The sequence below is a fragment of the Lissotriton helveticus genome, chromosome 1_1, assembly GCF_964261635.1.
Source record: "Lissotriton helveticus chromosome 1_1, aLisHel1.1, whole genome shotgun sequence".
NCBI lineage: Eukaryota > Metazoa > Chordata > Amphibia > Caudata > Salamandridae > Lissotriton > Lissotriton helveticus.
The window spans coordinates 658,242,848-658,257,699 of NC_136057.1; the positions used below are offsets into that span (position 1 = coordinate 658,242,848).

General features: G+C 44.3%; 1 protein-coding gene across 3 annotated transcripts in view; it reads right to left on the reverse strand.

Moving 5' to 3' along the window:
• SEMA3E (semaphorin 3E) overlaps positions 1–5,970 on the reverse strand; it is an 885,350-nt gene extending 879,380 nt beyond the window's left edge. Inside the window, exons 1-2 of one of the 3 annotated variants that reach the window (XM_078674182.1) lie at positions 5,881–5,970; positions 5,427–5,522 (exon numbers count right to left, since the gene is read on the reverse strand). In XM_078674182.1, coding sequence (XP_078530308.1) covers positions 5,427–5,460 — 34 coding nt within the window. In that variant the 5' untranslated portion in view covers positions 5,461–5,522; positions 5,881–5,970. Of the gene's footprint in view, positions 1–3,944; positions 4,582–5,426; positions 5,523–5,880 lie in introns of those variants that run through there. The other 2 variants (XM_078674183.1, XM_078674181.1) reach the window with 2 other exon arrangements.
• Between the last annotated feature and the right edge of the window lie 8,882 nt (positions 5,971–14,852).

A 14,852-nucleotide genomic window follows, 5' to 3' on the forward strand; every position in this document is an offset into this window, starting at 1 on the left:
GTAACCAGTAACAGTTAAATTAAGAACTGTGGATGTAGCATGATGGGGCTCCCAAGTAATGGCCCAGCATCAGTACCTCAGACGCGTGCATAAAGTTTCCACTCTCCAGACCGGTAGTAGAAAAAACTTGGGAGCCCCATCATGCTACATCCCCAGTTCTTAATTTAACTGTTACTGGTTACCACACCTGGACTAGGGGGGCACAGTGCGTTCTATAGTGGACTTCCCTACATATCCGACACCCCGTCATTGGACTATCCACCATTCTCATTCTATCCAAGCCCTGATGAAGTTCAATTCTCATTGAACGAAACGCATTGGCTGGAGACTGTTTTTGGTATCATTGAAGTAAAGGAATTTAACAAAAAGGATTTCTTGTCCGTTTATATCATTTGGAAAAGACAATCAAGAGGTGCACCCCTCCAGAATCATTCATTTCCTGATCTGCTTTGCAGTTTGCACCCAACAACGGCAGGTGCAGAAGTTGTATGTGCACACACCTACCGACTCTCTGATAAACTGTTACAAAAGGAACCCAACAGAGAAGTGCAGCGTTCATAGTCCGCACTTGTTTGTCTTCTTGCTGCCTTTTTAACAACATTATACTATTGAAAAACGTGAGAAAAATAACATTCTAACCTAGTCCATGCAGTTTGCATGCAGCTCTGTGATAACAATTCATATGTCACTGTTCTATATTGGGATTGTAATTTATGAACTGCACCTAACAAAAGGATCTTTATGACAAAAACAGTAACCCACTGTGTTGTCAACATAAATATTATTATGTGGTCTGCATGGTGCACCTTCTTTGCAGCAGGCACTTTAACCCTCTGCTCTACCTTATGATGAGTCAGAACTGCAACTAGACAAAACACAACTCTCTTTACTGGAGGAACATTCGCCACCAGAGTTATCGCGGTGTTTTTATTGTTCCTTGAAAACTGTCGGATACTCAAGAAACTCTGCAGCACAGTGATTTAAAACGTGCAGGTTATTTCCAAACACAGCGCCCCCAGATCAGCGCCAGGTGCGATTTGCACCGGTCGGACCGTCCTACAGCCGGCCCAGTTTATAGTTCCCTGCACTCCCTTCTTTTTCTTTCCCCATTTCAATTACTTTTGAACAGGATTTTACTTAATCAAAAGAAGAACCATCTTGCTTGCCTCTACCTAGCAGTAAAAGAGTTATATACGCAGCAGTACATGACCTAGTCACAGCGTGTGCGTAAACATTAGCACTGCCTGGAAACAGGATTCAGAGGCAAGCATGATTAACATCTGGTCCCTGGTGTAAACACAGCCCTCCTCCTGCTCCTGTAAAGGATAGGTTCATGTTATTTTTATAAAACAAGTGTCAGGTGAACGCAAGCACAACTATTACTCATTGGCAGTGCTCGTTGGAAGGAGTGACGTGCACTTCAAAGTCTCCCGCTCTTATGACATTTCCCAGTGTATGGTGTAAAAATGTGCAAGCCAATGTTTAATCGCGGGAGGCTAATCGGTATAGCAGCGTAACTTCCAGAACTAACTTCCAAGGGTGATTTGCCGCCGTGGCTGTGATTTGTGGTGGGCCGTGTGCGCGTATCATTCCCTTTGGGGCCTGTCATATGCTTTCATCTACAACCAGATACAATCGTCATCATTATCCACGCACGCTCGATTTCAGTTTAAAGTGTAGGATTGTATAGCAGTAGTTTTTAATTACAAAACGCCTTTTCTTTATTTTGCCTTTGGTGTTATCCTGTTTTAAGAGGGTGATGTGCTTGTCTGAATCTGTGTTAAAGGCACCGAGTGAAGCCTAGTATTACCGCTGTGATGTGTCAGGTGAATTGTTTGTAACGTGTAGTTAAGCACGGGACTGCGCTGTGCGGTAAACGGGGGGAGATATACAACAAACATTATTATTGCGAAACAAGACTCCCCGGGAGACAAAAACGCGCAGAAAAAGTTAAACGCTTCTTAAAACGCCAAGGAAAGAGATCAACGTATGAAGCACGCTGTGCCTCTGGGAGCAAAGGCTAAGCTGGAATGTGCAGGGCTGGATTTGAAGTTATGCTTTAGTATTTTCGTGAGACTGAGTCTTAAAAGTGTGGACACCAGCGAGAAAGTCTGCAGGGCACTGTCGTCTCGCTTTACCTGTTCTTTGGTTTATACTTGTTCACCCCCACCGCACCGAGTCTTGATGGTACGTTCTGACATACCGAGTGATTGATGGCAGCATCTGCTGTGGAGCATTGCTTGAATTATGCACGGCATAATTAAATTAGAAACCACTGGACAGTCTACCAAGAAATATGCTCGCGTTTACTATTGAATGACCATCATGTTTGAACTTTAAGCAGATTCTTGTCAAATGCATAGTGATGTAAGCTGTGTGCATGTGATGGAATGCCCAAAATTGCAGACATCGTCCTAGCATGCGTGTGCTCTATTATGACCTGCACATGTGACTGGATACACGTCGACTGAGCTACTCTTTCCTAACGATTGCCTTCTTCACTATCTTTTGGGAATTGTACGACACATTTGTAAAGACAACAGTTGAAAAAGAACCATCTATTAAAAAGAGATTATACATTAATGGGTATTTATTACCAACGTCGATAGATTCGTACAAGATCATAAAAGCGTGAATAGGTGGGTCAGTGTTTGGATGGATGGAAGAGTGGATGGACGCATAGATGGATGGATGAATAGATATGCCTGGGTCGTGTATGAGTGTATTCGGGCGGGTCGGTTGATGGAAGCAAAGAAGAATTAAGAGAGGTTAATAAATATATAGGTTTGGTGAGATAGATAAATATACGCTTAAAGTGCAAAGAGTGAGGGTAGAGGAAATGTAAGGATCAAGGCAGACAGGGGCGGCCTTTAGGCATGTGCAAGCAGTGCACCTGCACAGGGCCACCACAATATATATCCTTAACATAATAATCCTCTGAGGATGGATACAAATTTGTGTGGCGGCCCCTGGCAGGGATTTGGCGGCATCCGGCTCTGTTCCACTTCCAAACACCCTGACCCCCCCCCCCCCCCCCCCCCTCTTCATTGGCCTCTGTGCTCCGCCTCGCCCGGACTCTCTCTTCCGGGGCCCCCGCCTACGCTCTCTGCCCAGGGCCCCCATGAGCCTAGAGCCGCCTCTGAGGCAGACGACAGAGAGGCGGAATGATGATTGGATAGTAGGGTGGAACTCGTGACAGGGCGATAGAAGGTAGCTGTTGTGAGATAGGGGATAGCACAGCGATTCAGGAAGGCAGTTTAGTTGATCGATGGATAAGACAGACTACAATGTAGATAAAACGTAACACGCACATTTGTGACCACCCCAACGGGTCTTTTGGTGCTGTGGACGGATATCGGATGTTTGTAGTTATTCAACTAAATGGGATCATTTTATCGCCTCGGAATGATTAAAGTCTAATTGGATCATCGGGAATTTGATCATATGACAAAGGTGTCAAACACAAACCTCTGCAATGGTTGCAGGAGCCCCCTCCCCACCCCCCTCCGAGATGCCAGACCAAATAGTAGGGTAATATGTTACCTAAGCAGGTCGCTTTTTGAGTTAGTCTCCAAGCAAGTAAAATGGAAATAACATAGGCATATTCAGTAAAAATTGAAAGGATTGAGCCGCCCTTGCACTTTTAGTAATTGGGGAAAGTTCGAAAAGAACGCAGAGTACATAAAAGAGAGAGCTCCTGTAGGACCATTTCCCGTACTCATAAAAACTACAGAGACTCGAGCCCCTACTAGTATTCAATTTGTATCATAAAAATAATAAAGTCACAGAATGTTATTTATCTATTTTACGACTACTTGGGAAAATCAACACTTGGGAAGAAATAAATAACCACTGCAGATCAATTAAATTCTGTTCACCTTATTACAAGAACAACAATTTCGAGACTCGTCCGTCATCTGACTGCACAGTGAACTGGCACTTACCTTTGTGTGACAGCCGCAGTCGAGGTTGTCTTGTGTCGGCTGCAGACAGTCCATTTAAATGTACCTGAAACACGACCCAAGCCACCAACAGGAACACCTTTGTGAGTTCCATGGCACCTGAAATGGCCATCATTTGCTGCCTGTGCTGTTGCAGTTTGTATGCCCCCTGCTCAAGTCAAGGACCAGTGACTATTGAGCGAGTCTTCTAAAGATGTTGCAGAAATAATTGGGAAACGCAGAGCTTTTGCATAACAGAGCTGCACAGTCCAACAATATCACTGGCCGCGATGCATGTCTATGTCACGCAGTACTGTTTCCTGCCATCATATTTCTGCTATTTATAAAATGCGACGTCATTCCAAGCTGCCGGTCCCGCGTGCTGCCTTCGGCTCCTCCGTTCCTCGGCCAGTGTCTGTACAACGCCTGCTATCCCAGTCAGTCCCGAAGGCGCTGCTTTAAAGCAGCCCCTCCCCGGCTTTCCTAGAGCACTTCCAAGCTCTCCAGAACTCAGCCCCCTTGCCCTGACTTGCCAGGCGGCTCTTTTTAATTCACCTTTCACCTTTGTTAATGAAAAGCAAGAAAGGCTGCAGAGCTGTCACCCTGCTGCGCGTGTTGGTAAACTTCAAGAAGGTATGAGGCAGGCGACTCACCGCTTCCAGGAAGCATTCTCCGTCCACGTGCCTCGCGCTGAGCCGCTGCCCAATAGCTGCATGCTTCAGCACAGGGCGGTATGTATGTATATACAAGCTTGCTTGGGGGATGCTTTAGAGGAAACGCCCCCTCTGGCACACGCCTCAGAGAAGGGTTTCTATCGGCTGTTTCAATTAGCTTATCTTTCGGGACGTCTGGTGTACACATGCATCCTTGTTCGCAATATACATTTTTATACTTACTGACATCCATGATTTAAAGTCAAATGGATGGGTGCGATTAGTGCTGATATTGGAATAAAATACTCCGGGAACCTATACATTGGGGGTCAAGATGTGATAGAAAAAAGAGGGCGGAGACACGATGGGCTGAGTTTGAAGAGCAGAGTCTGATGGTCAATTTCTGCATTTATTTTTTGTAAAAAAACCTATTGCAAAGAAATTGGTGACAAGGAAAACTTGACATTACATCTATGCTTGTTTACTTAATTGGCCACTAAGAGGCTGCATTTTAAAACATCTTACAGGGTTAAGACACCTGCTTCAGAGACCTTTGTGAGCCCAGCAATTCTGTGGGGATTGTAGTGGCAAGATAATTCTGATGTTTAATGAAGTTTTGGGAGAGTTCTGTGTTTAGTCCAGTCACAGTTGTGACTTAACAAGCAGCATTGGGAATTGAAGTACCTGCTGCAAAGCACATTGTGTAAAAAGCAGGTGCCAGATTGTATTAAACGTCGATAGGGAAGTAGGATACTGCTTTTGACACTGTGATCATTTAGTCACTTCCAGTTCAAGTTGCAATCCTTTTAATATGGCACAGTGATCTACTTACTGACATCAAGAAGCTGCCTGCAACTGTCAGTCATGGGTTTAGATCCTTATTGTTTTTCCCAGTCCGTTGTTATCCTAAGATTGCAGAGAAGGGTACCTTTGGGAAGTAATAAATTCTTGTCAGTACAGACAACCACAATCACTGTGCAAAATTTTATATCCAGACTTTTTGTTTCCCACAAACATTCACTCTTACCATACAATGTATGCATGTACGGACAAAGTGTGATTCCTACACCTTAAAATCTTCATTGAATTAGTAACATTTTCAGTACACATTTGTTTGATTTATTGAGTCTGTGTGTGATGTACGCAGAGATGAATAGTGCTATTAAAGAGTTACATAAAAATAGATACTGTGTGTCTCCTGAGGCGGAAGCCGGGAGCTTAGCCTATATTTTTAAAATTGATTGTCACTATTTCACTCGTGTATTTTTTAAACAATTAGAGCTTACCCTCACCGCATCTTGACGCTCCTTGCATCTCCGTGCAGCGGATCTTAGTGCTGTTCACGGAAAACGACATCAACAAGGCAGCCTCGCCATTACTGGCGCGAATCAACGCCACGCCCCTTTTCCCGAGGCCACGCCCACTTTCTGCCTATTAAAGCGCCGCTGATCACGAGCGACCTGCAGATACTGTGTGTCTCCTGAGGCGGAAGCCGGGAGCTTAGCCTATATTTTTAAAATTGATTGTCACTATTTCACTTGTGTATTTTTTAAACAATTAGAGCTTACCCTCACCGCATCTTGACGCTCCTTGCATCTCCGTGCAGCGGATCTTAGCGCTGGTCACGGAAAACGACATCAACAAGGCAGCCTCGCCATTACTGGCGCGAATCACCGCCACGCCCCTTTTCCCGAGGCCACGCCCACTTTCTGCCTATTAAAGCGCCGCTGATCACGAGCGACCTGCAGATACTGTGTGTCTCCTGAGGCGGAAGCCTGCAGCTTAGCCTATATTTCTAAAATTGATTGTCACTATTTCACTCGTGTATTTTTTAAACAATTAGAGCTTACCCTCACCGCATCTTGACGCTCCTTGCATCTCCGTGCAGCAGATCTTAGCGCTGGTCACGGAAAACGACATCAACAAGGCAGCCTCGCCATTACTGGCACGAATCACCACCACGCCCCTTTTCCCGAGGCCACGCTCACTTTCTGCCTATTAAAGCGCCGCTGATCACGAGCGACCTGCAGATACTGTGTGTCTCCTGAGGCGGAAGCCGGGAGCTTAGCCTATATTTTTAAAATTGATTGTCACTATTTCACTCGTGTATTTTTTAAACAATTAGAGCTCACCCTCACCGCATCTTGACGGTCCTTGCATCTCCGTGCAGCGGATCTTAGCGCTGGTCACGGAAAATGACATCAACAAGGCAGCCTCACCATTACTGGCGCGAATCACCGCCACGCCCCTTTTCCCGAGGCCACGCTCACTTTCTGCCTATTAAAGCGCCGCTGATCACGAGCGACCTGCAAATACTGTGCGTCTCCTGAGGCGGAAGCCGGGAGCTTAGCCTATATTTTTAAAATTGATTGTCACTATTTCACTCGTGTATTTTTTAAACAATTAGAGCTTACCCTCACCGCATCTTGACGCTCCTTGCATCTTCGTGCAGCGGATCTTAGCGCTGGTCACGGAAAACGACATCAACAAGGCAGCCTCGCCATTACTGGCGCAAATCACCGCCACGCCCCTTTTCCCGAGGCCACGCCCTCTGTAGTCGACTGCCGTGCCTCATAAATATGTGCCACTCCCGTACACGCAGCGGGCGAGCGCAGCGGGTGCGCCGTTTGCGCGCCTAAGGCAAGCCCGTCTGTGCCCGTCCGTGCCGGGACGGGCCAAGGGCCAGAACCCCTGATCAACATCCTCGACAGGCTCCACTAGTCTATCTCAAATCCACACTGATGGCACTGCGCACGATAAATACCCAATGCGCTCAATATAATCCGTATACACGTTCGGACACCACTAAATTCATATGCCCTCATTGCAACGTCAAGCTACAGATAGCCAATGAAAAGGTCAAAACAAACGTTGCCACTGCAGCTAAGCCCATCGATTTCTTTGCTGCACTTATCAACGCACGATCCCTGGTAAAACACAGGCAGGAGGTACATGACTTCATCACGGACAATAACTTAGATTGCCTCTTTCTTACTGAGACATGGACGGATGAAGCATCCGATCCAGATATGGCAGTCGCGACCCCCCCAGCCTACAAAGCTTACCGCCTAGATAGAGGAGGGTAGCGTGGAGGAGGTCTAGCTATCATCGCCCGCGACCACATAACGGTAAGAATATCACACATCCCCTCCACATCCTGTGAAGCCCTCCTATTTGATCTCAAACTTACTTCCTCGTTCCATTTTAAAGGTATCCTCCTATACCGACCTCCAGGCTCACGCACCAGCTTTTTAGCTAACTTAGGCGCAATACTAGAAGCTCCGGCGTTGGAAGACTCATTCACAGTATTGGGCGATGTGAATTTCCATCTTGAGAACGCCTTCGACAAGGACACCCATACCTTGATATCAGATATGGACACCTTGAGTCTTCGGCAACTTGTCACCACTCCCACCCATACAGCCGGCCATACCTTAGATGGCATTTTTTCTAACATGCAAGGCATAAATATAACAGACACCTTACCAATGCCATGGACTGACCATTTCGCTATTCTAGTAAAAATATCAGTCAAAACAAATAGAATCAGTCCTTACCCTGTGTGGAAACCACAAGCTTTCAAGGTATGGAAGGACATAGATCAATTGGAGCTAACAACTTTACTTGAAAGGACCCGACCTGACCTATCCTCTGATCCGAATTCTGCCACACGACAATTTCAGGAGTGGCTAGGAACCGCCACAGACTCCCTGGCTCCAACTAAAAAACCCTCTAGAAACAGAACAACTCCATCGGCTCCATGGTTTACAGAGGAACTGCGTATTAAGAGACAACTCTGCAGAAATAGGGAGAGACATTGGCGTAGATTTTATAGCGCCGAAAGTAAGGCTAGCTATAAGGAAGTACTTGGACAATACAAAGCCCTCATTGTCGAGACTAAGAAAAACTATTTTACTGAACAGATTAACACTGCTAAAAATTCAAGTAAAAAACTCTATGAGATAACAAAGACCCTAGCGGGAAACACGCCGGACTTAAATCTGCCACAATCCCAAGTCTTTTGCGACTCACTGGCCAAGTCTTTCTTCACTAAGGTGAATGATATATACCAAGCGTTCTCCACTAAAACAGTAATCAATTCACCCATGCCCAACAATGGGATTCAAAACACCGAACTATCCCAGTTCACAGACCTTGGAGAAACACAAATTAAGTAATTAACTGCCACCATTAAATCAGGCTCAGCATTAGACCCCTGTCCTCTCAAGGTCATTCGTCCAATCATGGACTACCTGGCCCCTGACATTGTTTCAATCTGCAATACAATGTTTAGAACAGGGATATACCCTGATTCCCTTAAGAACACTTTGGTTAAACCCCTACTGAAGAAAGCCAATTTGGATAAGGACCAACTAAAAAACTACCGCCCCATAGCCAGTCTGCCTTTCTTAGCTAAGGCAGTGGAAAAGGCTATGAACACACAACTCTCAGAGTTCATAGAGAAACATCAACTTTTGGACAACACCCAATTTGGCTTCCGCAAGTACCATGGAACGGAGACCGCTTTAATTAAAGCAACCGAGGACATAAGAGTGATTCGGGACCAGGGAGGTACAGCAATACTGGTATTGCTCGATCTGTCCGCAGCCTTCGACACGGTCGACCATAAGATCTTGGTCAACCGTGTAGAAAACATGGGCATCCGCCACATGGCCAAAAATCTGCTTTCCTCCTTCCTGGCAGGGAGATCACAGGTGGTCACAGTGGGGCACTTTCAATCAGACAAGCTCTCTCTACCGTGTGGGGTACCCCAAGGCTCATCCCTCAGTCCGACACTGTTTAATATCTATGTGTCGGACTTGGCCTCTATCATCAAGGCCCATGGGATGAGCCTTACCTCATACGCAGATGATACCCAGCTTGTGTTGGCCATTAACGGGAATGGAGAAAAGGTAGCAGAAAACTTTCAAGAGGGCATGCGGGCGATTGGAGAATGGATGGCCTCCAATTGCCTAAAACTAAACTCTGAAAAAACGGATGTTGTCATATTTGGACATCTTTCACCCGGATGGTCAACTACTTGGTGGCCCCCCACGTATGGAACCCCACCTAAACCTGTCCTCACCGTCAGAAATTCGGGGGTGACATTTGATGACAAACTAAACTTTATGGCACACTCAAACAAAATAGCAGCTGCCGCTCACCACAAACTCAGGCTGATCAAGAAAATCATGCCGTTCTTACCTTCCGCAGCAGGTAAAACGCTGGTAAGCTCCCTTGTGTTGTCATCCCTTGACTACTGCAACAGCTTATTCATCAATGCCCAAGCCAGAGTGACCAACAAAATGCAGACTATCCAGAATGCTGCAGCCCGTCTCCTGTCTGGAACCCCGAAGTTCTTACCTATCTCTGAGACAATAAGGGACCTACATTGGCTCAAGATTTGGAACAGGATCAAGTTCAAAGCGCTGTGCATAGTCTACAAAGCACTACACAACTATGGTCCGCATTTCCTGAAATCCCAAAACAGGTTCCATTCCTCCACAAGACTGCTCCGATCTAACAACCTTAAACTTCTGCTGATCCCACGAACTAAAACAGTCGCTTGGGGTGATAGACGCTTCCTAGTGGCAGCTCCCAGATTATGGAACTCCCTACCAGCATCTATCGAAGAAAGCCCGTCCTTGATGCACTTTCGCAGAAAAATAAAAACCTGGCTGTTTGATCAAGAATAGTTACTGGCTCAGCCTATGGGAACCCATGCACAGTTTCTAGCACCGAGACGCCTACGGGCATTTGTTCGCGCTGTACAAATTACAAAAATAAATAAATAAATAAGATTAGTAGGTGCCAATTAAGTAATTATGTGTGTAAATACTCATACACACAGATACCTCTGGCATCCTTACAGTGCCTGCACACCGCTTATAGAAGGGGTTGAACAAACTGCCTCCAAGTGACATGTTCTCTAAAGTACTTCAGTCAATCAGGAGTTTGTAAAGCACAGCTACTCACCTGTGAGGGCCTCAAGGTGCTGAAGGGAGGGGGGGGGGGGGCTGCTGATCCATAGGAGTGGAGGTACAGTCGAAGAACCAGGTCTTGACAATCTTCCTGAATGGGCCTGCGATTGAGACTACCTGAGGTGGAGGGGCAGGGTGTTTCAGATCTTGGCGGCAAGGTAGGAGAAGGATCTTGCTCAAGTTCTGCTCTTGTGAATCCTTGGGACGTGGCCAGGGCAAGTTGGGTGGAATGGAGTTGTCTGGCAGGTACGTGGAATAAGAGACGGTGGTTCAAATATTCTATTTCTGTGTCGTGTAGAGCTTTGTAGGTGTGGGTGAGAAGCTTGAAGTTGATTCTCTTGTTGACAGGGAGCCAGTGGAGTGGTCGGACGTGTCAAGTTATGTGGCTGCAACAGGGGATGTTGAGGACCAGTCTGGCTGCAGTGTTTTGAACGCTCTGTAGTTTCCTGAGCTGATTCTGGGTGACAGTAGGGTAGATTGCGTTGCAGTAGTCAAGTCTACTGGTGATGAGTGCATGGGTGACCATCCTTTTGGATTCTGAGTCCTAATGTCTTTCGAAGCACTTATGAAGTGATATGCTGTGTGTCTTTGTTTCCCTCCATTGCATTACTGTCTCGTTGTTTGACTCCAGATGGTTCACAGGCAGGATCACATTTGAGGAAAGAACTAGGTAATGGCCCTTTAAATGAGGCATTTGTTTTAGGCTGAGCTGGAAGTGAAAAGAAGAAAGCCCCCTTACCGCCTACAGGTTGCTGCTGGGAACAAAGGGAAAACAGACAACCTGCGGGTGCTGCTGATTTCTCTCTAGGTGTCCAAAAATTACACCAGGCCAAATCAAAATATTTTCCATGGTCCGTCGGATCCCAGATTCAGCCCTGAAAAAGCTTCTGGGACCTGAATCCATAGGGATCCCACTATTTTCCAGCACTGCGGGTGATGAATTTGTATTCTAACCGCAGAATTGTTTATGGTTCCATTCCAGATCCTACAGGTGATGATATTGCAAACATTTCCTGCTTTTTTCCAATTTCCCTGTAGCAGAACCTTTTCAGCAAAATGTTCTGCACAAAATGTTGAATCCATTAAATGTATGCATAAATACTGGATGCAAATTTGAAAATGTATGTGTTTTTTAACCATTCCACGGATTTTCATGACTAGGGACTGGCAAGTATGTGTTCTGCACAATAACCTGTGCGGACATTTCTATATGCAAACATGGGTTCAAACAACGTGTTAGTAGTTTTTTTTTTTTTTTTAATTTTTTTTTTTTATTGGAACACAACAAGGAGAACACAAAAAAAAGCCCTTGAACATACAGAATACACAAGATAACCATTACAGAATTCATAATTCAAAACAAATTTACATCCTGGGCGGGATAGAACACACAAGCAAACCAACTCAAATAAGATGCAACTAACGGATACGAGGATGATGAAGGACAAAAATAGGAGAAATACACAACTATAACCGCTACATTATACATTCTTAAGTCTCATAAAAATCAGAAAAAGCCCCCCAAATTTTCAATCCTAATCTTTTTTTCCGTCTTGATTCAGATAGCGAGAAGAGACTCCACTCTAGCTTATACAGTTTATATAATCGAGCTTGCCATTGTTGAAATAAAGGAGGTTTTTCTTGAAGCCATTCTGCCGCAATACATATCCTAGCGACTGTCATTATAACAAAAATAAACTGTCGAGAGCCGGTGATTTCCTTATTATGACCATCCTCCGGCATCCATCCTAACATCATCATTGAAGGAGTGATTTTTAGATCGACCTTAAAGATGATAGATACAAACTTTTCAATATCTTGAATGAATTTCCCTAATATGGGACAAGAAAAAAAAATATGTATACTGTCGGCATTATTCATTTGACAGCGAAAACATTTGCCATCGTGGCCTCTTCCCCACTTTAGCATTCGAGCCGGTGTATAATATAAATCAAAAAGGCTTTTGAAAAATTGCGCTTTCAAGTTAGCGGACATCAGTAAATCTTTAGACATCAAAATCAAATTTCCCACCTCAATATCATTATCTCCCAATAGTTCCCTCCATTTTCCTTGTACTTTATCCAGATCATCAGTTTTGCCTTCCAAAAACATCCGATAGAGAGCCCCTATCTTAACTTGCTGTGTTATACCTTCTACGATTTTATGTGCCCTTAAAGAGATTTTGTGTCTATTAAAATAATCTCGTATCTGTAAAAACTTGAAAAAAAAATCCCTGGTCAACCCATATTCTTCTGTCATTTCTGAAAACGATTTACATACTCCTGTATTCGAGAAAAAGTCTCCCAGCCTAAATACCCCTTTTCTTTGTAATTTCAGAGCAACTCCATCCCTAAATATAGTGGGTAAGAAACTAGCGGAGCAATAAGGTGTATAATATGAGACTTTTCTTACATCAATGAGACGGGCCACGAATTTCCACACTTTATGAGCACCTATAAGAACCTTAAATCGTGTCCTTTTGTAGTAGTTGCCATCTAATTCATTAAAAAACACTAGTTTGGATTGTGACCCCATCAAAATCTCAAATATAGAGGGACGGTTATGCATATCCTCCTGAGCATCTCTTATTAACAAAAATCTCATTTTTAACAGAAAACATACTACATAATACAAGAAAAAATCAGGTACCCCCAATCCACCCCTTTCAATTGGTAATGTAAGATATTTCATTGCCCGCCGGGGTTTCCCGGGATGCCAAATGAATTTACCACAAAGAGATTGTAGCGCCTGCAATTTAGTTTTCGGAAAATTCAAAGGTATAGATCGAAATAAATACAGAATTTTTGGAAGAACATTCATTTTGATAATGTTAGTCCTACCAATGATAGTCAAATATAACCGCTCCCATTTCTCCAATGAATTTTTGATTTTATGGAAAACATTACTCCAGTTAACATTGACCAACTCATCCATGTCCGTTTTGATGCGTATTCCTAAATATGTGACTTCATCAACCACCCTTTCGTCCCCCCACGTTATTGCACTGGAGCAAAGTATTTGAGTTTTAGAAGCGTTAAGCTTATAACCCGTTATCTTGGCGAACTCTTTAGCTAACCTCTCAATTTCCAAACTGGCAGTTTCCGGGTTTTCCGTCACAACTGCAATGTCATCCGCATATGCGAAGACAGAAAAAGAAAACTCTGCAACTATAAAGGGGGGGATTAACATATTCTGACTTAATAACTCAATAAAAGGGTTGATATATAATGCAAATAATAGAGGGGAGCATGGGCAGCCTTGACGGGTCCCTCTAGTGATATTAATCACATCGGACAATCCGCCCAAAGTGGATATCCTAGCTTTAGGTTGGAGATAAAGTGTTTTGATGGCCTTGACATATCTCGGACCAAAACCCATTTTTTCCATTAAAATCCATAAATACCCCCATGCCACCCGATCAAACGCTTTTTCAGCATCTAATAAAAAAAGAGCTAATTTTTTTTTGTGTACTGCAGCCAAATCAAACAGGGTGATAACTTTATTAATGTGCTCAGTTGTGCTTCTTCTAGGAATGAACCCATGCTGATGTCTGGACACTAGAGATGACACTACCGCGGACAGTCGAATAGCCAGAATCTTAGAGTAAATCTTGTTGTCAACGTTCAACAAGGAAATAGGTCTATAAGACCCTACCCTATCCGCAGGTTTATCTTTTTTGCAAAACACTACAATTGTAGCTTCGGCCCATGTAGCAGGTGGACTGCCACTCTGAGCAGCTAAAATTACCCGGTGTAACTCATCCTTAATATTAAGCATAAAGCGTTTGTATACTTCTGCAGGCAACCTATCGGGCCCTGCAGCTTTGCCCAGAGCTAAACTATTCACAGCCATTTCCACTTCCCCCAAGGTTATCGGTTGCTCAAGTTCATCTTCCATGGCAGGGTCTAATTTTTTCAAATCTGTGAGCATCCTGTCATACCATTGCTCCTCTGGGACTACAATGTCTTCCCTCGCATACAGTTGTGCATAATAAGTTTTGAAAATTCCCAATATACTTTCTTGATCATGATATATATTGCCATGAGAGTCTTCCATTGCCTTTATATATTCCACAGACTGTTTCATTCGGATTTTTGTCGCCAAAATCCGACCTATCCCGTACTCATGGCTTGTCACTTTAGACGTTAAAAACTTTCTGGCGATTTCTTTGTCCCAGAATCCCAGGATGTTGGACCTGGCCTTAATAACCCCATTCTCCTCTTCCACCAATTCCACTTTACCCGATGCAATTTTTCTGGTTAAAGAAAACTCAGCAT